Genomic DNA, 24,306 nt, shown 5'->3' with positions numbered 1-24,306 from the left:
GCACCATGCATGCGCGGCGCTTCCGGGCAGGGAAAGTCCTCAACTTACGACCAGTTGGGTAGTCCTCAACTTACAACCGGTTGAGTAATCCTCAACTTACAACCGGTTGGGGGTCGCGGCATTAAAAAGATTGAGAACCACTGGCATAGAGAGCTCCAATGTTGTTCCTGGAATATGTTGGAACCACTCTCCCAGCTTAGGAATCACAGTCCCAAGTACTCCAACCACCATTGGACCATTTAGGCCTTTACTTTCCACATCTTCTCTAGTTCTTTCTTCAGATACTGATATTTCTTCAGCTTCTCCGTGCTCCTTGATGTTGCAGAAGTAAGGGTGACTGGGTTCTCTTTTCGTTTGTTCTGGAGCAGCTTCTGTTCCCCACTGTCAGCCCCTCAAGGAATACCAGAAAATCAACTTCAGAGGAAGAGCAGAACTATACTTTATTGAGAGAGAGTATAATAACAGAATCTTGCAAGCCTGATTGTCCCTCTTATTTCACAAATTATTTGTCTGAGTCTCTTCAGAATATTAGTCACATATAGTCATATATGTCAAACTTTTAGCAGGAAAGGCATACTGTATTAAATAATTGAGTTTGGGAAATGGATTAAATGACTAAATTTATATAATCCCAAATTTTGCCCGTTACCTTAATCTTCTCCATCAGTGACTCCCCACATGTTGAAAAAAAATGGCTTCTTTGCTGTTCATAGAATGAAACAACAGGACACTATAGAACAAGGGTGTCAAACTTGCAACGTCGTACCGTGATTTTTTTCTCCATTGCCTGCAATGGGGTGGGTGCGGTTTTGGCATGACGCATCCGGCCCAAGGGCCAGCAGTTTGACACCCCCGCTATAGAAGAAAACAATTAGGAAAACTAGATGGAAGGCATAGTAACAAAAAGAAGATTTAACAGTTATCAATGTAAAGGTAGCAGTGCAAAATAATGGGGATTGCCCAGAAAATATGTTCAGAAAGAAGCACGCAGGATCATAAGGAACAGCAAATTATAGGAATAGAAAATTACCGAAGTTCAGAAAGAAAAGACCAGGAAAAGTTAACATAGAAATCAATTCAAAGAATCAATAGCAGTGATAGTAACACAGACAAAAATAGATGTCTTAAAATAAGTTTTTTCAATTAATGTCAAATGATTTCTCTGCTGAAAGGAATGAGTGTAATCAAGATCAACAAAGGATTTTTAAAAATGAATGGCAGCATGAAGAGAAAAAAACAAATAAAACATTTCTTTTTAAAAGCTTGAGGAAAATTTTGGAATGAATAGAACCCAGGGCAGTTGGATAAAGATATGGAAATACAATGCAGCTAATGAGAAAACTGGCCAGTCTCTCCAGTAATACAAGACTACACACTGATTTGCAAGTACCACAAAGCATCATTCCATTTCTGTGACTCAACCATTATTTTGTGCCCCATGATTACCATAGTGATTTATAGCTCATGTAAGATAATTTATCTACATGCTTTAGAAAAAGGTACATTATCACTTGAAGAGGGTACAATATTTTCCAATATTGTGCAAAGACATTTTTATTTTGTTCCCTGATATTATTTTGCTGGCTTGCTTTGTGTGATTGACCTTATTTTTATTGTACTTTAATACAATAAAATGTTCCATGCTTTGGCAACCTTTTATATCATGGAATGACATACGAACCATACAAAACACATTTCTAATGCATATACATATATACACACACTCCTTCACACCTCCATATGAATATGTTACCTTGCCACATCAAACATTTTAAGTTATTTAGGTCTTGAAGCTGGAAAATTAAATACAGGAAGTGTGCTTTCATGGTACACCAATTCTTGTTTCTTGCATAAATAGTCCTCAACTTACCATCACATATGAGCTCAAAATTTTCATTGCTAAGCAAGACAGTTGTTACGTGAGTTTTGCCCATTTTACGACCTTGCTTGCCACAGATGCTAAGTGAATCAGTGCAGTTTTTAATAACAGTTTTTAAGTGAATCTGGCTTACCCATTGACTTTGCTTATCCGAAGGTGGCAAAAAGTAATCACACAATCTTGGGACATGGTAATCGTTATAAATACATGCCAGTTGCCAAGCATCCAAATTTTAATCATGTGACCACAGGGATGCCGCAACGATTGTAAGTGTGAAAAATGGTCATAAGTGCTTTCAGTGCTGTTATAACTCTGAATGATCACTAAAGAAATGGTTGTAAGCTGAGGACTATCTGCAATCTCTTTTTCATGCCAGTAGTTCTGCACTGATATTCCATGCCTACTCAGAAAGCAATATTCATTCCTCTGCACACAGTAATGAACAAGAAAGTTTCCTAGAGAATGGGATAATAAGCAGCCTAAATAATAAACATGGAAGAAAGAGAGATGCCAGGGAGCCCCAAAACTATTGCTAAAGGCCTAGATGAAGACTCAGGCCAACTCTAGGTTTCAAAGATGAAAAGGAAATGCTGCATTTTTTGTCATATACCTGAATATACCACATAGGAACCCCACTGCTGTTAATGTTGCAGCAGAAATCATACTGTTTTGCTTGCAGTTGCATGAATAAGAGCATTCTTTTTTGTTTAAATATTCAAAGTTTGCAAAACTTAAATTGCCTTAACTGAATTAGAAGCTTCTTTATTTCAGTAATTTACTAAGAGCTAGACATTTGCAGTCAAAAATAGTTTTTTACTGGAATGCATTTATAGAATAACAAGAACACAGAACTTCAGAATCCCTTAAATACAGAATGATGGTTTGCAAACCCATATTTTGGGATATTTTCCCCCATAAGAAAGTCATCTTTGTAATTATTCAGTTGAAGAAAGAATGTTTTTTTAAACAATGATATAGACTATACAGTTCCTTCTTCCCTCCATAATTCTTTGCTCCACTACTTTATCAATAGCTGTAGGAAACTATTTAAATTATAAATAACATTACCAATTTTATATATACATATATTATACACACACACACACTTATATATACATTATTTAAAAAAACAAATAAAATACTGACAAGTATCTGATTCCATATAGGTCTCCTTTGTAACAACAACAATGAGGTTTTGGATCCGATATTGGCAGTATAGTTAATTCTTGACTGAAAGTCATGTTTGCCAGGTCCTCTGGATGCTCTTGGTGGAACTGGGTAGATATGCTTCCCTGGGGGTTGAGGTGGGATGCCCTTCAGAGCTATATACACAATACATCCCACTGAAATCATACAGTTGCTAGCTTTGCTATTATCCTGAAGTGGTGTCCACAAGAATGTTCATCTCCAAGTCAAGTGCGGTGTTTGAGGATGATGGGAACTGCATAAGAAACACCATCTTTAAATCACTTGTAAAAATAATTGTCAATTAACTAATTTCAACCCTAAAAACCTATCTATACTAGTCACTGGAAATCATCTTTGCAATTACCATATTGGATTCGCCTATTGGTAAGTCACGGCTTGCTTAACTATAGTTTGCTTAATGATTTATAACTAAATAGGTTAACATAACATAAATAATAAATTAGGGTTTATAAAGTATTGCAGCTAAATTTGTCTAAAACCCCAGAGAAGGAAACTTCATAAATCTAATTAGTTAATCCTAAAAAGTGTTTAATTCTGGTTAAATGGTTACCATTTATTCTTAAATTTACATCTATAGTGAGGGAAAAAATTATTTGATCCCCTGCTGATTTTGTACGTTTGCCCACTGACAAAGAAATAATCAGTCTATAATTTTAATAGTAGGTTTATTTTAACAGTGAGATTAACAAAAAATCTAGAAAAACGTTTTTCAAAAAAGTTATACATTTATTTGCATTTTAATGAGTGAAATAAATATTTGATCCCCTATCAATCAGCAAGATTTCTGGTTCCCAGGTGTCTTTTATACAGGTAATGAGCTGAGATTAGGAGCACTCTCTTAAGGAGAGTGCTCCTAATCTCAGCTTGTTACCTGTATAAAAGACACCTGTCCACAGAAGAAAGCAATCAATCAGATTCCAAACCCTCCGCCATGGCTGAGACCAAAGAGCTGTCCAAGGATATCAGGGACAAGATTGTAGTCCTACACAAGGCTGGAATGGGCTACAAGACTATCACCAAGCAGCTTGGTGAGAAGGTGACAACAGTGGGTGCAATTATTCGCAAATGGAAGAAACAAAATAACTGTCAATCTCCCTCTGTCTGGGGCTCCATGCAAGATCTCATCTCGTGGAGTTTCAATGATCACGAGAACAGGTGAGGAATCAACCCAGAACTACACGGGAGGATCTTGTCAATGATTTCAAGGCAGCTGAGACCATAGTCACCAAGAAAACAATTGGTAACACACTATGCAGTGAAGGACTGAAATCCTGCAGTGCCTGCAAGGTCCCCCTGCTCAAGAAAGCACATGTACAGACCCGTCTGAAGATTGCCAATGAGCATCTGAATGATTCAGAGGAGAACTGGGTGAAAGTGTTGTGGTCCGATGAGACCAAAATCGAACTCTTGCTGTCTTTGGAGGAGGAATGCTGCCTATGACCCCAAGAACACCATCCCCACCGTCAAATATGGAGGTGGAAACATTATGCTTTGGGGGTGTTTTTCTTCTAAGGGGACAGGACAACTTCACCGCCTCAAAAGGACGATGGACGGGGCCATGTACCGTCAAATCTTGGGCGAGAATCTCCTTCCCTTGGCCAGGGCATTGAAAATGGGTCATGGATGGGTATTCCAGCATGGCAATGACCCAAAGCACACAGTCAAGGCAACAGTGGGTCAAGAAGAAGCACATTAAGGTCCTGGAGTGGCCTAGCCAGTCTCCAGACTTTAATCCCATGGAAAATCTGTGGAAGGAGCTAAAGGTTCGAGCTGCCAAGCGTCAGCCTCGAAACCTTAATGACTTGGAGAGGATCTGCAAAAAGGAGTGGGACAAAATCCCTCCTGAGATGTGTGGCCAACTACAAGAAATGCCTGGCCTCTGTGATTGCCAACAAGCGTTTTGCCACCAAGTAGTAAGTCATGTTTTGCAAATACTTATTTAACTCATTAAAATACAAATCAATTTATAACTTTTTTGAAATGCATTTTTCTGTATGTCTTTGTTGTTATTCTGTCTCTCACTGTTAAAATAAACCTACCATTGAAATTATAGACTGATCATTTCTTTGTCAATGGGCAAACGTACAAAATCAGTAGGGGATCAAATACTTTTTCCCCTCACTGTAAACATTACTGAATGGACTGTCCTAAATATTCTAGCATTAAGAGTGTATCCCCATTAAAGCAAAAGATCTGAAGCAAACTTCTACATCAATAGATAGAACAATAGAAGGAGACAGACATCAAAGCAGAAAGACTGAAGGAATAGGTAAATTTTCTTTTTATCAATCAAGAATGTCACAAGGCTATTTCAAAGTACCATCATCAATGCAGAACATTTTATTTATTTTATTATATTTACAAGAATATCAGAAAGGAATACGCACCAATAATGATTAGCAATACAGCAACAGCAACCAAAGCTACAATTGCCTTCATCTGCAAATTAACACATAGAATAGTATGTAATTAATTCCCAACTGTAGACACAATTGATCAGCTTAATCCAGGTTAAACAGCATGCCAATAATAATGAACATGTTCAGATAATTCAAAGTGGTTACAGTTTCAAAATGATCTAATCTAATCTCAAGGATCAAAACCACATTAAGCCAGAATGTGAGTACAGGTAGTTCACATTCAACAACTATTCAAAGTTATAATGGTACTAAATGAGAGGCCCTATAGCCATTCCTTGTGGTAGTGGCTACTGCAGCATCCCCCACAATCATGTGATTGTAATTTGAGTACTTGGCAACCAACTCACAATTACAGCCATTGCAGTGTCCTGCAGTTCATTCATTTGATATTCATTTGAGAGATTAACAATTGGCTTCCAACAAGCAAAGTCAATGGGAAAGCTGGAAGGAGGTTGCAAGGTGTGATCACATGACCACAGGATATTGTGACCATGTGGGATTCACCTAATGATGGGAACTGGGACTGCTGCAATTGCCATTGTAAGTCACTATCATGTCATACTTTATGAACATGTTGCTTAGCGATGGAGTTGCCATTGCCAATTACCATAGTTAATCAAGGCCTAGCTGTATTTATTAAGCAATAGATTTATTCAGCAATCTAGATTTGAAGGGGAAAAGTTGATTCAGAGCACATCAGAGTGCTTATGTCATACTAGGCAGCAATTCTTTCAAAATGTTCTATCTTTTCCAATGTTCATTGACTTGCCTGCACTCCTAAGCATCCTTCAAATTCAGATCACAGCACACGCATAATGTACTTTTAGATACTATAAAGTATGAATGAAGTAAATCAATAAATCATAGTTGCTTTTAAGCAGTAACCCAGTTTGAAATTGTAATACTGATTACTACAACATAGTGTGAATATGAACAGTTTTTGTGTGCAGTCTTCTGAGGGTGGGAGAATTGGGAGGCAAGGGAATTTGCTATAGTTGCTCTAGCTGCACACAAGCTTCATAAAGGAGTTTTGCACTTCTCTTGCTAATCACTTTTAAAAGTTGTCAATTAACTGTTTCAAAGAAGTTAGTCACTTTCAAAGTGACAAGATTGCAAACATCATGTGAGTGTCTTCAACACTTTATATAAAAAAATGAAAATGTATGTTTACAATCTTTAAGAATTTAAAATAAACAGTAAAAAGACAAGATTTTAGCTACAAAAAGTTTTACACATATTACGGACTCAAAAACTATGGGAAAATTAGGATTTTGAATATTAAGACTCTGAAATTGCACCAGAACTTTGAATCAATTATATGCTATATTGTGCCTTCTTGGGAACAATTTCAGACATTGATTCTGAATGTAAGAAGCTGTTCCCGCAGTACCCATAGAACTTCAACCTCAGTAGACACAAAGCCAAGAATCACGTGAGGCTGATCAAACACAGGCACTACCTGAACAGATGGGGCAGTCAGATGATGTAAGCTCACCCAACCCTCACACCCAGAAAGCAGAGTGGACAGCAGAGAAGAGACATTTTGTGAGACTCCTTGCCAAGCAAGGGAGCAAATCTATTGATTAGCTGGCTGGAGTTGATTTAAAAGACGTCCCTAACCATGTTCCTTTATTAGAATGAACCATATGATTCCAGATCTTGTTTGATGTTCACGTATTGTGCTTGTGGAGTTCTGACCTCTGGATCGACTGACCACTCTGACCTGGATCTTGAAAATCTAAACTGGATTTTGACTATTCTTCTGTTTGCTAATTTTAAAAGCTAAACACTCAGGCAAGCTTCTTTCAGAAACTCTATTTTGGCTTGCATTTCTTGTCTGATATTATCTCTTTCACTTTGAATAAACTGCTAATTTCTCTAGCAACTGTGTGAGTATATATTTAAAACCAAAAAGTGTTATAGAAAAAGATATGCAACAAAATCTACCTGAGAATATGAACAAGTATTTGAATAAGAAATTGGCATTAGCATAAAGAAGAAAAATGGAATGAAGCTTTAAAATTTAAGAAGTAAACCAAAATGACAACTGGAATAATTTTTTTTTTTGCTTACAAAAGATGCTGCTTAAAGTATTGAAGAAATTTGTAAAAAAAGGATCAATAATCATCTGAATTGTATTAATATATCTGAATGTATTGGTTGGACTGGAAAAATGTTATATATTGGATTTGCTTATATTTAATATGGTGTATAAGGTTTTTCCCTTACAGCTACTTTATGTATCATAATTTGACAGTATTTTAACTGGCTCTATATTTAACTGATTTTTTTATTTAAAGAAATTTTGTGAATTTGTTCTTTTAAAGAAGAACTTATCCTTCTTTGTTAAGTTAAATTTTACTCATTTGTTTATATTAGGGTACCGGGATTACATTATTTGCTAAATGTTTTAATTATTTTTTTGTTGTTTTAAAACTTGTAAGCCGCTGGAGTCCCCTTGTGGGGCAGATGGGTGGCATAAAATTTTCATAAATAAATTAAATGTGGATTTGTTTATAGTTAAGGGTTAAGATATGGAATGGGATATATTGCTATTTGAAGCAATTCTCTTTGGAATTGTTGGCATTTGGAGAGGAAAAATGTTGTGTATTGGATTTGTCTACACCATGGCTTTTCAACCGGTGGTACATGTACCACCTGTGGTACTTTGCCATGTAGCAGGTGGTACATGACTGCTAGCCAAATGTAACAGGGGGGAGGGGAATGAACTGAAGCAAGCCAAGCCTGAGGGAGATGCAGCTGCAGCAGTGGCAGAAGCCCAGGAGCCGGCAGGGCTCCAACTGATTGTCTCCAGCTGATTGGTGCTTCCGGAAGCAGTCTGGAGCTGGAGGTGAACTGAAGAAAAAAGAGGGGGGAGGAGAGGAGAGGCTATAAAAGGAGATGGTTTGGGCAGGAAACGGAAAAAAAAGACAACAGGGAAAGAGAAGGAGCGGTCAGCCGGCAGGAAGGAAACAGGGACAGAGAAGAAGCAGCAGCTGTTGCTGGAAGAAAAGGTCCCCTGGTTCGTTTTCTCCAGCCAGGAGAATGCAAACAGCACTGATGAAATGAAAAGCCGGAAAGGAGGTGGGTTTATTTAGTTCTAGATCAGCTGGCAGCTTGATTGAGTTACCATAAGGATTTTTGTACAGTTTTTACAGCATTTTGTAATTCAGAGGCTCCTTTGTGTGCTTTGGTTATTGGAATATTTTAGGCTAGCAATGAATCCAAAGTGTTGACTTCCGTAGGTTTAATCCCTTTAAACAAATGTAATTAGTTTTACCCCCTTATATTGAGTCTGTCTATGGCTTTTAGAAAGTTTTCTTTGAAGGTAAACAGGTTTAATTTAAAGCTAAAGCTTTTCCAAATTGCAGGAGCCTTTCAGTCTGGGATTGCAACATTGTGGCATGTGACACGTCTGAGGCAGTTTAAAGAGAGAGAAAAAAAACCCCCGGAGTTTGTGTGCTTATTTTGTGAGCCTTTTTTGCTTTACACTTGATTCCTGTGTCTTTAAGGGTGTGGGAGGGTGCATTCTTGGTACACTGTGGAAGGAGAGCTAAGAAGGACTGACCAGCTAGCTCAGGGTCTACAAACTTAGCAACTTTAAGACCTGTGGACTTCAACTCCCAGAATTCCTCATCCAGCCATGATGGCTGAGGAATTCTGGGACTTGAAGTCCACAAGTCTTAAAAGTGCCATGTTTGAAGACATGAGCTAGCTGGTATGGTGCATATTAATAAACATGGATAAATTCATCATACATTTGTCAGTGCAAACGGAAAGTGATTCAGCAAAGGAACAGCCACCAAAGAAATTAAAACTGGTACTTTTTTACTTTTTTCCTACAGTTTGTAATATTTTATTAGATTATAGAATAAAATACAAAAATACAAAAGCAAATAGTAGGACACAGTGGGGAGGAAAAGGGGGGGAAAGTGAGGGGGAGAAGAGAAAAAGAACAGACTTCCTCTGTTGTAGTTGAAGGAAGTATTAACATTGAAACTCAACTTTTTATTTTTCCATAATATTATAAACTAGCCATTTCTATAACAAATGAATCTAATGTGTAAAACCCAAAATACGCCTTTTTTTTAGTCATCAAGTTTTTGACACCTTGCTAAGCACTGGTGGTACTCAAATATTGTCATGTCCTAAAAGTGGTACAATCTGTGATAAGGTTGAAAAGCCCTGGTCTACACTTAATGCAGTGTTCAAGGGTTTCCCCCCCCCCCCTTACAGTTACTGTAGAAGTAAGGGATATTTGTGAGCTTGTTTTTTTAAAGGAGAAATGCTCCTTCTTAGTTATTTGCTTACACTAGCATACCAGGATCATTATTATCAAAGGGCTCTGTTTGGACTTTTTGCTGACACCTGGATTGAAGAAGATGTATTGGAACGATCTATATGTTATCTAGAGTTTTAGGCTTCATTATTAGTATTTTATCATGGCAGTCTAGGCTCTTTTTTAATTTCAGGAAAGAATGATTTTCTTCTTAGCCAAGATAATTTCTTTTGGTACGCAAGAACTTGCCTTTTCAGAACTAAAACAGCACTGAGTATATTCTGAAAGTCTTTGAATGCACTTACAAGTTTTAAAAAGATACAAACCCAGCTGGGAAAGGGGTGTGATGTAACCCATGAAGTTGCCACTTGTGGAATGTTATCTAGACTGTTTTCTATTGTTCAATTCTCACATGTAATCAGTGTTTTTTTATTATTTGATCAATTGCTTCCTGAGGTCATTTGTTTTGTACTTATAAAAAGACTTGCCTCTCCCCTTTAATAAATTCTATTTGCTTTGCTTGCATTACTTGATTTGTATTTTCAGGTGGAAAGCTCCTTTGCAAAGGTAAAGATAAGGGATCCCTCAAATTCAGGGATCAGGTCCATGCTAAAATTGGGTTGCCTGATTTCTGGCCAACACATGGTTAAAACTTGAGTTATGAAATGAAGAGTTTTATATTTATTAAGAAGAGGTGAAGAGATTATGAAAATTGTAATGAAAATGAAAAGTTGTTTTCTTTGAGACAGTTCTTTTTATTTTTTTCTCTTTTTTGCACCTTTTTTCTTTTCTTTTTTTCTTCAGTTAGTATTATCTTTTACTGTTCTAATTAAAATTTTTAATAAAAATTATTTAAAAAGATAAAATTGCAAAGTATAGAAAGGTAAAAGAAATAAACCAAACTGGTCAAATAAACCACAATTGCAATATTTAGCAAACAAGATAAGCCTCACCTTGCAGCCTCGCCACCACATTTGTCTTCTGAGCTGTTTGGATCTGTTACTAAAAGCTGTTGCATTATCTGATAAGCTTTCTGCACCAAATAAAGAGACAGAGAAATGGAATTGAACAGCCTACCATAGTGGTAAGATAAAGCTTTTGCCTCTATCCTGATTTTTTTTTAAAAAAAGATCCATCCGTATCATGAACAGAGAATTCTGCACGATTTCATTCCTTATAGGGAATCTAAGAAAAACAACCAAATTCTATCTAACATCAATTTGTTCAACAATTGTTCAAAATTAGGACAGTGCTAAACTAGGAGGATTTAAAAATGGGTCCTTGCAGTTGCAACTGTCAGTGTCGGTCACATGACTGCAATTCAGATGAATAGGGATTGGTTTGCAATTGCAAGATCATAGAAGTTTGTTTGTGCTCACGTGATTGCCATTTACAACCTTCATTGTTGGTTTCCAACAAGCAAATCAATGGGGAAACCAGCAGAAGATGGTAAGTGAAAAAGAAATGGCTGCAGCATGCTGCAACCACACAGGATTTGTCTACAGTAGCAACGGGGATAGCCAGAACTGTTGGCATAAATCAGCTGGTCATGCAACATTGCATCTTACCACTACATTGCTTACCAATGGAGTTTTTTCAATCTCAATTCCTCTGGCAAATGAGGACTATATATAGTCTATGTTACTAAAAAGCTCTCTTTTAGATCATTAGTTCTGTAATTACTGTAGTTTTGGAATTGAAGACAAAGCTGTTTAGTAGAACTTTCGAGTTAAGAGATATTGCTACTTATTTACTGTTGTCGCATCTTGATAGTTACTGTGGATGATTTTAATCTATTCCATTTTTATTTTTAACACCATACCATGAATGTTTTAGTGTATTTGACACTACAAGCCACCAAGAGTCTTTTAATTGCTGTGGATTCCCATCTGTAGCACAAGAGTGGGAGGTGTATTTCTTATGATTAGCTGTTTTTGTCTCTCCACCTTACATTTAGCAGCAAGGGTTACATTTTCATAGATCTATGAGACATTCAGAGCCATTTTTCTTAGAGAGTGTGGTAAAAGTATTAAGGGAGAAAATATTCTGAGCTTTAAAATAAAAAAAAAAGGCACCCATGTTCATTTTTTCCACGAACAAGCTCACTCTAAAACAGACACAACAGTATCACTGCTGTGTACCCAGGACCCCACGCACGCAACAGGGAACCTAAGAAATAAGAACAGATAATGAAATCCAAGTATGCTGAGATTAGGTAATATGAGAGACACGGTGTTCCCGGAACTCAGTTTCACCTTCTAAAAGGGAAGGCGAAAAGTACCTACCTGACTTATCTTGCAAATCATCCAACCGCTCTCCTCTCTCTATCACTTTGGTGATATTTTCTTGCATGACATCAATAACTTCATCAACCTGGTTTTGAACTCTGGTTTAAAAATACATATAAGGATGCATCACATCAGCAAGGAATTTATCAATACCAGAAAATACTACTGATTGATATCCTGCACGTGTAATCTAGATGCTGAGTGGGAATGATGGGAGTTGTAGCTCAATTTATTCAACAGCTCTGAGTCTGAATTGAGTGAGATATAATTAACATCAAATATTTTTAGTGTGCAAAGACTTTAAATTCTTTATATTAATTATTAAAGAATGTACTATAAATAGCAACATGTCAATTTGTTTTTCAAATAGGCATCTGAATTGATAATTATCTGCCCAAATCCAATATTGAAGCATGATTAAGACAGAACTTAAATTGAACTCAACTTATTGAATAAATTGAAAAGTAAGTAAGCATGCAAGTAAGCATATAAAGAGTATATATCAAAGTATAATACTTGTTAGATCCCCACTAACCACATTGCTCATCCTTTCTTGAATTCTCAAGTGCACATTTATGCCTACAATAGTTTCACAAACGATATTTTAGATATTCCGGCATCTTTGTAGGTAAGAATAAGAATCTTCAATTGTGGCTAAAAAAAAAAAGCAATTAAAAGAGTTGTTGCAAAGCTAATATACACTGATCAAACAGCATTAACAACTAAACTAGCTATTATTTTGTATTAGCTATAGATTAAACATTTTTTAAAGCAGCCCAATACATAGTATAGTCACAGTGCAACAATCTAAACAGACTTTATGGTGGTCAAATTTGCCTTCTGTAGAAAGATACATAGAAATCATGATTTGCTCTTTAAAAGCAGAAGGAGAATGTAGATATGACATATGGGAACTTGCAGAGTCTTTGCAATATCTTCCCTCCCTCATTTCTAGCCATTAAAATATACTGCCAGACATCTGCTGCTCTGTCTAAGAATGTTAGCTGGTAGAAAAGTCTAAGGAACGGGGGCTTCCGGTTTTGATATTGCGGTGAAGCAGACGCAGGAAGATGGGACTCCATCTTTTGCGTTTGATTTCGCCCTGCTGGGGAACCCTGGAAAGGGTTGAAAGTCGCCCCATAGAGGCGGCAAGCAAGAATGGAATCCTCATTGATCGCAGAGGGGCAGCAGCCCTCCTGTTTGATCCGAGGAAGCCCTCCAAACCGGCAGGGGAAAGACTGGCTACATTCGTGTAGCCAGTCCAAAGCTGCTGACAACGGAAGACGAAAAGCACTATCAAGCAATCTTACAGCAACGTGGATGAAACTGGGTGAGACCTGATCCTCTCTTTATGATTTTAAGACCTCTTCCTGAAAATCTGCCCAAAGCACTCTCCCCGATGAGAGAGGGAAAGGAATTTCCGCCCCATTCCCTTAAAAAAGAAAAGCAGTGAATTAATTATTTGTGGAAAATGGAGAAACCTATAAGACTAATTTGGAATATATATTCTGAATATATGTGTGTGTGTGTATGTATGTATGTATGTATGTATGTATGTATGTATGTATATATATATATATGTATGTGTATGTATGTGTGTATATATACACATACATACACACACACACACACACACACACACACATACATACATTGGTAATAACATTAAAAATGTGAACCCTGGGTATATCCATATTTGAAAAAAAGAAATCTGAATTTGTAATGTATCGCAGTTGCGACTTGAGCCTGCTTAATGCCCCTAGTTGGGGGGCTGCAAGGCAAAAGAGATTATATATATAAAAAAAGTAGAACTGCAATATAGCAGTCAAAATGCCAAGGTGTAATCAATCAGACTGGTCTGTCTGAAAAACTTTCTGTTTATATATTTTCAGCTATGCAAGTAAAAATATGACTCTACCATATATTCATAACGTGTCCGAAGCCACAGCCAGACTGCTGGCCCCCCATGGCATAAGAGTGGCACATAAACCTGACCAGACTCTGCGATCAAAGATCATGCGCCCCAAAGATCCCCTTCCCACCGCAGAAAGGTCTGCGGTGGTTTATAAAATTGATTGCATGGGTTGCCACAGCAATTATGTAGGGGAAACATCAAAAAGGCTGAAGACCTGCCTACATGAACATAAGTTGGCAATTAAGAGGGGCGAGCAATACTCGCAGATCTGGTCACATATGGCCGAAAGTGGCCATAACTTTGATTTTGACCACACACAAATCTTGGCCTGTGATGCCACAAAGGGGGGCCGCCTATTAAAGGAGGCCTGGTTTTCGGGAGAAAATTCCATTAATCGCCATATAGACATGTGCCCGGCACAACGGACCTTATAAACATGGCACATGAACCGTTGCTTGAACAGCTGGAGAAGACCTAGGCATCGACCACATGTGTGGGAGAAGAATAGGACATCCCCCCACACACAACACGACCAAATGGACATTCCCTTGGCTTCAGACCAAGATGGTAGAACTTTGAAAAATCCCCCACAAATGACAAACAGCCACCAGAAACCTGACTGTCAATTATGGAACAACTTCCCGATGAACGGAGCGAGTGGAGGTGCTTTGACAACTGAAGTGCAGCAGGAAAGAGAGAGCGAGGCCCTCCCAATCGGTTCAATAGGAGAAATACGAACGGAGATAACAACTGTGGGGGGAGGAATAGGAAATACAGCATACGATAGAGCGCTCGGACTACAATCACACATGCCGGGGGGGGGGATGATTTACCCCCCAGGGAGTGAAACAGACACCCTCGTTACGCTAGTTGGGCTGGTTTGTGAGAGGGAGGGGAATAGCTCTGTGGTGATTGATCCCTTGGGAGGACAGAAGACTACGAACGGAGCGTGCCTGGGAGATTCTCTGATGAGGGATGAGGGCAGAAGCCCCAAATGGAGTGAGCAACAGATTGACCGGTTACGAGCTAGGCAATGCCTTACTGACAGGCACACACTCCAGAACGACTCCTCCCAAGAATATAGGGAGGAGAGTGATGATAGATCTAAGGGAGTGATGGAGAGGAACAGGAGGGAGAGCGGTGCAGGATGGGATGGCACACGGGGGCTACGATCTGAGAGAAAAGGAGGATTGGAATGTGGCTCGGAGGGGATGGTTGGAGGAACTAGAAGGAAGCAGAAAACAGCAAATACTGCCCATGACAGACAGAATCACAAACGGGAAACTAGTGAAACATGTACTAACTGCAAGGAAAGGGGAAACACCCCAGCTAATTTTAGAACTAGCGAGAAAGACACACGTAACAGCACACGTAGAAAGGGTGAGAAACAACTACACCCTAATGCAGGACACACACTTGGATTACAATGCACACAGCTGGGACCTATGACACGATCCAAGAGCCGAGCGCAAATGATTGGAGGCTGCATATAAGCCCTCCCAACGACTGCCGTTTACACCCTGATGATGTCAAGAGCTCTTGACAAAAGCTAGGTTTAGTAAATAAAAGTTTTAACATTTTTAACTTTTGTATAATTTTATTCTCTTGGTGTGCAACTATTTATTGATTTTAATTTATATATATATATATATATATATATATATATATATATATATATATATATATGTGTGTGTGTGTGTGTGTGTGTGTGTGTGTGTGTGTGTGTGTGTGTTTGTTTTCTGAGGTTTTCGCGGGTGTTTGTATGTAGGTCTTTGGTTGTTCGGGTTTTCTCCAGCGTAAAATTGGAAGTGTCTTGGCGACGTTTCGACGAAGTCCCATTCGTCATCTTCAGGCTGGTGTTTTCAGCTTCGTGCTTCGTGCTCGAATATATATATATATATATTAACTAAGTTAGAAAGAAAAACGAACACTAGGATATAATAAACCAGACTGTTTAATGTAAACAAACCTGTGGTTAAAAAGAGCCACTAAGCTTTCATCAGCCAAACTGCCGACGTCGTCAGAGTTGGAGTAAAAGGAGATCTGGGAGCCAGCTCATATAACCTCCTGCCTCTGTGCTTAGCTATTTGAGCGCATCATCGGCCCATTGATTGTACTCATCCATATGGTGGTGAGTTGTTCCGCATCTGGCAACCTGTCCTTGGCCCCGCTAGTTGTTTTACGATCCTCAAGTGCTCTTCTGGCGCATGTGCAAGCGCCTGGAGGGTGGCTGTCAACATGTCCCTGTGCCTGGTCTCCCTCCCCTCCCATTCTGGGGGGATCTTGAGTGTTGTATCTCACGCTGCGATTCAGGCCCACTGTCGGGCTATTATCCTCCCCCACCCTTAGGCCGTTGTCATCCCGCCCGTAACTCCCCTGCCCCAATCCTGCAAAGAGCGGCTGTTCCAGCATTTCTGCTCTCTGTCTTCCCCCTCCCTCCCCCTCCTTCCAGATTGCCTCTGCGCGTCCATCCCCGGCTTACAGCTGTGGCGCGCCGTTGGTCCATCATCTCCTCCCATGAGAGTTGTGGCCGCCTCACCTGTAGAGCTATCGCTCAAATCGTGCAAAGAGCTGTCCCATTGTTTCGATCTCTTTCTAAGCCATATATATATAACTTGAAGCACGAAGCTGAAAGCACCAGCCTGAAGATGACGAATGGGACTTCGTCGAAACGTCGCCAAGACACTTCCAATTTTACGCGGGAGAAAACCCGAACAACCAAAGACCTACATACAAATACCCACGAAGAATTATTTGATGATGCAAATGCACTGACTTGGAAAATTAGTTGGCAAAGGAAGAAAGCTAGAGTAAGATTGAAGGAAACAGAAGCTTTGACCTATTAGAGGGGTTGCTATATTACCAATTAAATGTTTGAATATGGTTAAGAATAGATTGCTAGAAATAGAAGTATTAGTATAACTAGATAAACAGGATTTATAATCAGAATATCATATCTTGGTATGAAAAGGGAAATAAGAATATGCTAAGAACTTTGAATAAGGGAAGATTTTAGTTACCCAAATATAACTTTTTTTGACATTATAAATGATTGGGATACTTTGAACATGGATGGGAAATTAAAATAAGCGAAAATAGGATATGGACTAAAAAAATGGAAATTGAGTGCAAGAGCAATTAATATATGCTTTGGTTAGAAAAGATATTCTAAATTGATATTATTGACACTATTAGAAAAATGTAACAAATGTTGATATGCAATTGTATATTTACTAACAACAATAAGAAATGTATTTGCTTAGTGTGGAAAAATGGTTATTACCAGAAGAAGAGACTACATACTGGAGGATGTAATATCGTACTTAGTTTGAAAAGGATATGAAATTCCATCCAAAATAGTAATAGCTCCAAAAGTCATTTAATGACTATACTGCCCTGATTTGGTTTCCCCAGATGAAGACTCGGTTTAATAATTCACACATTGCATCCCACATTCAAAACTTTCAGAGCATACATGGCACCAACTGAAAAAATACTGAGCTGGGGATCATCACTATAGTGATGATATTCATTTCTTCATTGGCTTTCTACCAAACAAGTTAGAAGTAGGTCAGAATGTGACACTTCAAACCCACATTCCTAATGTCTAGTTAGCCCAGATTCCAAACTGAGATAGGTTGTTTCCTGCATACCATTTCATCCCATCAAATACAGCAATGATTATAACAGGCAAAGGAAATGGCAATTAGTAACATAATTGGACATTACTTCATTTCTTGTGTCTTTCATTGCATAAAGTTGTGTTAGCGATCAGAGTATCGCCTCTTCTACTGGCACTACAACAAGAGATTCCTGGCATATTGGGGGGGAAAGAATAAAACTAAAGCACAAAATTAGATGAGAATACTCTTAACAGGGTGGAGGTCCTTTAATAGCTGTGATATGGGAATACATCATAATATCCCACTTCCTTCGCTTTTTCTGTATATTACTGAGAGCGAAGGAATAAAAACTATGCATTTGGAAAAGAATTACATGCAGGCCACAGCTTTTTATTCTTCTAAAGCACTATATGTGGTCCCTCCATCTCTTAAGCTGCTCATGAAATCCAATCTTAGCTTTAATAATATAGTATAGCTTTCCATGAGGTGGTCAAAATTTTTTCCAGCCAACTAATGAAGAAGTGGAGGTTTTTAAGAAAAGACTGGACAACCATTTGTCTGAAAATCTAGAGGATTTCTTACTTGAGCGGGGGACTAGCAAACCCCAAGGTCCCTTCCAATTGTGTTATTCTGTTATATAGTATAAAATCACCTTGTTTCCATACTTTTGCCTACCGATTTTTAATTAAAGTAACCACCTCTCTTAGCAATTTAAAAGTTCAATGAAAGGGCAACTAGGCACCTTGGCTCCTGCCATTAAGTATTTTAACAAGAGCAATAAAATTGTGTCAAAGCTTCATAAGGTCAGTAGGGAAGGAGGAGAACTAAAAAGGTGAGTGAACTAAGAGTTTCTGAATGGCTTACTATATCCATGCCACTTACATTCCTTCTAATCCCTCTCTACAACTGGAAAATAAAAATAGATCTGTCCACTTCAATGTTGTCAACTTGCTGCTACACCCTTGTGTCCCTTTTAGTCTTCAGAAACCCAAATCTGTGTCCCCTTTAGTTATAAAATCGTTGCCCATATCTGATATAGGTAAAAACAAATATATAGCTTTCATATATATGGAAGCAGTTAAAAAAAGCAAAGAAAGGCAGTTAGTGACTGCCTTGTTTAGCAAATGTTCACAATTATGACAGTGATATATCTTTGCAACTATTCCTTGAATTTACGACCTTTGCAGGTCTGTAAAACAAAGGAAAGAAAGATCATAAGCACAGTCACAGATCAGTTAGCAACCATTTTGCTTAATAACTGAGTTGTCATAATTAAACAAGGACTACAATACTGTATTTTTAGAAGGCTGCGGATTCTGTCCTGCGTTACAATAGACATGTAAGATGCTGGCTCAAAGGAAATAAACTGAACAATGTGCAATGAAGGAACATAGTTCTTCTAATTCCCAACAAAAGGAACTATTAACTAGGACTTTGCCAAAGCATACAGCATAAATTACAATTGTTACTCCTCAATAATTAATACAGTTGATTATTTTCCTACTTTTAATTAATTTTCTCTACCGCTTTGAGTTTATTATTTATATTCTTCTGTGAAATTCCATAGTGAAAAGAATGTATACATAAAGATAGAAGAGGGAGGTGGTCTAAAAGATACATTTTAAAATACTAAAGTAATGAAAGAAATGTGATTTTTCCAAAAGACAATGTCCATTATTTTATGAACAGGCTTAGCTATAATCTAGGAACTAGTAATTCATTTCACCTGATAAAGTATGATCATAGAACAGTTATATTAGCTGGACATGAAAATTAAGCCAAAATAGATTTCACATGCCACAAAATACTCACTGTCTGATCTTGTCATTTTGGGATCCGAACTTTGGCCCTGATGGTCCTCTCCTACAAAATAATTTAAAAAGTTAAATTGTTACCTTTATCTTCCAAGATGAGTGGCAAATCTTAGGGCTGATTAACAAACAGATGTTTGAAATCTGAAAGCATTATACATGCAGAAGAAACAGCCCACTTCTGGAATCTATGTAAAAACATCTAGCAGACTCATACACTGAAGAGTTTGTAGTAGCTATTACTGACAAACAACCACAGTAAGTTGTACAATACTTTGCCTAGTATTTATAAGGAATCCTTGAGATCAAAGCATGTAGAACAGGCAGAGACAGTAGTGCACAGGATCTAGGATTCAATAGTTATCCCTACTCTGTTTTGGAGACACTCACAAGAAAAAGTCCTCTTCTTCATCTGAATCTTCCTCTAGGAGGTTTCTCTGCAAACACAGAAAATTGATACATCTATGAAAAAGAATATTTCTACTAATTGGTATTTTCATTCAAAAAGAAATTTCAAAAGAGTGTTTCTAGACTGAGTCATTAATCAATACAACTTCTGTCAGAATGTAATGCCATTGACACAATATATGGCAGCAGTCCCCAACCTTTTTGGTAACTGGGACCGGCTTCATGGAAAATCATTTTTCCATGGACCGGCCGGGAAGGGGGGGGAGTACACAATCTAGATCCCTCACATATGCAGTTTACGGTAGGGTTTGTGCTCCTATGAGAATGTTTTTTTAAAAAAATATATTTTATTAGATTTTATATGGGTAGGGAAAAGATAGGGTTGGTGCGGGTACAGGAAAATCGGGATAAAAGGGACAGGGTGTGGATAACTACAGTAAATACGTAATTCAGCGAACAAGCTGTCGTCTGGGTCTTCATATTAAGTATTATTGTTAATATAATACTAGACATTTCTAAGAATAAATCGATATAGTTACAACTGACATTTGGTAAAAGACTAATATTCCTTTAAGTAATTAACATAGTTAATAGCATAACAACTATTTCCAATCATCAACCTTAATACTTAATATAGTAAAACTCTAAAATCTCTTCTTATTCTAACATGTTTCAACCCACTGATAAAATTTTCCCCAGGTTTTATAAAAGATTGAATCTTCTTTCTCCTTCATCTCTAACGTTAATCTGTCCATTTCTGCACAATCTAGGATTTTCAAAATTATAATCTGGTCTGATGGTAGGTTTTCCTTTTTCCAAAATTGGGCAAATACTATTCTTGCAGATTCTCCTATGAGAATCTAATGCCTAATGAACTGAGGTGGAGCTGAGGTGAGGATGCTTGTGCTAGGGAGCAGCTACAAATAAATGAAACTTCGCTCCCTCACCTGCTATTCACCTTCAGTTATGCAGTCGAGTTCCTAACAGGCCATGGACCTATATTGGTCCATGGGCTGGGGATCACTGATATATTGTATCAGATATCCACAGACAATACAAGACAGAATCATTAGGTCTTCCTTTTGAATAAATCATATATACTTGTGAATAAGTCCATCTACACATAAGCCAACTTTCACATTTTTAATCAGAATGCCATGAAAAATGTGTCACCATGGAGAAGGTGACTGCATTTTTCATGGTATTTTGGTTAAAAATCTGAGGGCTTATATATTTGTGGATGGACTTATGAACATGTATGGGAAATGTGTGTACTTTTAAAAACTATTACTGTATATACACCTGTTGATAAGTGCATTCACATATAAGACAAATGCAATTTTTTGGATGTATGTTGGCACCTAAAATCTTGGTTTATTTGCAAGTGTATTTGGTGCTCTGAAAAATTGCTTTGAAAGGTAAAAATAATTAAGAATGCCAATCTTAGTTTTGTCAAATACCTGACATAGTTTTGTTTTTGAGATTTAAAATAATAGTTTCATTGCTTTTGCTTAATATTTCTAGTTAGTTTTACCAGAATTTCAATCTTTTCCATGATCTTAAAAAAAAAGAGATTCCTTGGATGAGGGGGGAACTATCAACAATTATCTCTATCTAACTGTACAAATATATAAAATTCCCCTAATACCGTCTCATATTAAAGTGAAGACTGGTTTCATCATTCAACCAGTGGAGGATTGAATGGACCCTGCAAGTCATGTGCCAATAAGATCACAAATACAGAATAGTATTGATCTGAGTTCCAACAATTTGAAAAACAACAGCTGCATATAGTAGAGTTTACTTTTTCCCTTCATTCCCCTTCTCAGTTGCTGGATAGTGAATGCTAAGGGGCTATAGTGGACTATACTTGGCAAATCACTACTTTAGACTTTTAACAGATCCTGCTATTCTTTTGAAAAGTTCAGACCAATTTAGGTAGCAATACTATCCTATGTATTAAAAAACTAGAGATGGAGATCTGTAGACCCTTCAGATCTTCTTGTAAGGAATGAGGGATTTCTGTATCCCTCATTATTGATAGTTCAGTAACATCTTGAAAACCACAGGTTCATCAGTTCTGAATTTGCCCTAACTCCTGCCCACCTAGAAGTTTGAAACAATGGAAATGCAAGTAGATAAATAGGTACCACTTCAGTGGGAAGGTAACAGGGACACGAAAAGAGCTCCCTCGGGTATCATCTTGGCAATGGTGACGTCCCTGGCTAATCCTTTCAATTTAGAAGCACCTTGGTAGATGCTTGTGACAAGAATGTAGTAGTAGTATCAGTTCTGAACTTGATAAAGAGCTGCTTTCTTTAAATATTATACAACTCCTAGAAATTATTTCCGAGAATCTTATAAATGCATTATTACAGCCATTTCACCAGCAGATCACACATTTAAATCATACCAAGATAACTATCCCTTATACACTCACCCTCTCACTTTTGACTGACCCAGTAACATCATCGTCATTGAGGTGGCGCTTGAATTTTGGAGGCATGTTTTCATACCAGTGCTATTTTTTGTCCTAGTAGAAAAAAAAGACATTCTAATCATTCTGTCAGGTTTTAATTCTCAAATTGTAAGAATTTAAAGACTGGCTACAATGATGCCTGCATAACACTGCAAATACAAATTATTACATGAAAACAACATGAGTTCTGGGAATTTCCAGTATAAGAGTGAAGATTTGTTCTCCGAGCTTGTGAGTTGGTTTCTGAAAGTTTCATTACCAGGCTAAGTAACATCTTCAGTGGATATCAGTATTCTTCTGTTTATAAGAAGAAAGAAACTATGTTTCCAGTATAGTTTGAAGTACCATTTTATAATTTATGAATAGATTATTTTATTTTTAAACTATTGCAAATATTGTTCAAATCAAGGATTAAGTTTAAATTGTAAAATATATCCCTCTTCTAACTATATGATATTAATTCAATCCCCATTAGTTCCTAAAGCCTTTTACACATGAAAGGATTTTAAAATGTCATGGTTATTGGTTCTGGTCGCATGAATGGAAAAGATGTAAATGTTATTTTAAAATAATTTCTTCTATCCCCATTAATATGCAATTTTTAAATCAGTAACACTTTCAAAGGTCTGGCTAGAAAAAAAAGTTGGCTTTCTATACACTGTTTAAAGGGAAAGGAAAATCTTTTCAATCTACCATTACTTCCAGCTATGCTTTTGTACATCCAGTTAACAACTTGAGCTAGGATTATTTTTTAATCAGATCATTATTTTTGAAATTTGAAATCAGATGCTTTAAGGAAATCTACAAAGCCTTAAAGTAATGCTTTTCCTACCAATACTACTCAGCACCTTGTGTGCAGAATATGCCTTTGATCTATTTCAAGTGTCACCCAAAACACCAATGATACATCAAAATACTACTTGCAAAATATAAAATATCATGAACCATTACATTATTACCATCTACAATGCCTTGAATACTTAAATAGATTCGGCAAAAAGACTGTACTGTAATTTGCTCAATAACAGATACTTCAGCATTGAAAAGAATGTTAAAATATATGGTATGCTTTTGTGACCTACAGTGGCTAGACGGAGGGAGATTTAAGGACAAATCCATTTTTCAATCTGAAGCTTAAATAGCTTCAGGAATTCCATCTTCCTTAATTTGCATTACCAACATGGAATGTAGCCTTACTGCTTCTGCCCAATCTTTACACATAGTTCTATCATTCTTCTCTACACAAGTGTAGACGAGTTCCTATGTCTTTTAAATACATTTCTTTTAACAATTATTTATCTAGCTTCCTTTCCCCTCCCCTCAAGCTTACAGTGTCCCATCTAGAGGACTGTTAAATAAAATAAAACGACTGCTCCTCTAAAACTCCTTGTCTTCATCTCCCACTCGCGCGGTCTTCTTCTCCGGGAGTCTTAATTCTCCAGCTGTCCATCCCGCTCTTCCATAAGCCCTCACATGAGATACTCGTCCTCTCCGGACTGCGCAGTAGCCTGTCAGTTTCTTTCCCTATTGGCCATTTCACCATTCCTGCCTCGCCCCCGGGATACTTGCTTTCTCTCCTCCCGAAGGGATCTTCGGCTTCCTCCCGGATCCAGTTTCCCACGAGCCAGCGCCCACCAAACTCGAGGGCCTTCTCTTATCATCCACCCCCTCCCTCTCTCCCCGCGCGCCTTTATTTATTCCCTCGCTCACCTGTTTCCCTTTCAGGCCGGTGCGGAAATGGCCGGTCCGAGGAAGAAGAGGAGTTGTCGTCAGCTGTTGCTCCATCGATCGCTCGGCGCGCCTACTAAGGGGTGGAGCCGAGGGTCCGGGATATCGAGGCAGCGCGACGGCCGCCCTAGTGACGTGAACCCTCTCGGCTACCGTAGTAGCGATTCTCGCCTGGTAGGCGGCGGCGAAGCAGCTATTAGATTGAAGAAAGCGGAGTGGACGGTCGAGGATAGCGGAGTTGGGATCTCAAAGAGTGACTTTCCTTTA

General features: G+C 37.9%; 1 protein-coding gene across 2 annotated transcripts; it reads right to left on the bottom strand.

Moving 5' to 3' along the window:
* Nucleotides 1-415: 415 nt before the first annotated feature.
* Nucleotides 416-24,163, bottom strand: VAMP4 (vesicle associated membrane protein 4). Of its 2 annotated transcripts, none has more exons than XM_039349007.1 (8): nucleotides 24,022-24,163; nucleotides 22,273-22,365; nucleotides 19,815-19,861; nucleotides 19,426-19,476; nucleotides 12,073-12,173; nucleotides 10,741-10,820; nucleotides 5,476-5,527; nucleotides 416-3,320 (listed from the first exon to the last, which is right to left on the bottom strand). In XM_039349007.1, exons 2-8 carry the CDS (start codon nucleotides 22,336-22,338, stop codon nucleotides 3,292-3,294), a joined length of 426 nt encoding a protein of 141 aa, XP_039204941.1. In that variant the 5' UTR covers nucleotides 22,339-22,365; nucleotides 24,022-24,163; the 3' UTR covers nucleotides 416-3,291. The 2 variants fall into 2 exon arrangements, with proteins under 2 accessions (XP_039204941.1, XP_039204942.1); XM_039349008.1 differs by lacking the exon at nucleotides 24,022-24,163 and adding an exon at nucleotides 23,881-23,997.
* Between the last annotated feature and the right edge of the window lie 143 nt (nucleotides 24,164-24,306).

The sequence above is a fragment of the Crotalus tigris genome, unplaced genomic scaffold (assembly GCF_016545835.1).
Source record: "Crotalus tigris isolate CLP2741 ecotype Arizona unplaced genomic scaffold, ASM1654583v1 scf7180000018217.1405312, whole genome shotgun sequence".
Lineage (NCBI taxonomy): Eukaryota > Metazoa > Chordata > Lepidosauria > Squamata > Viperidae > Crotalus > Crotalus tigris.
This window is presented reverse-complemented; position numbering and strand designations above follow the sequence as displayed.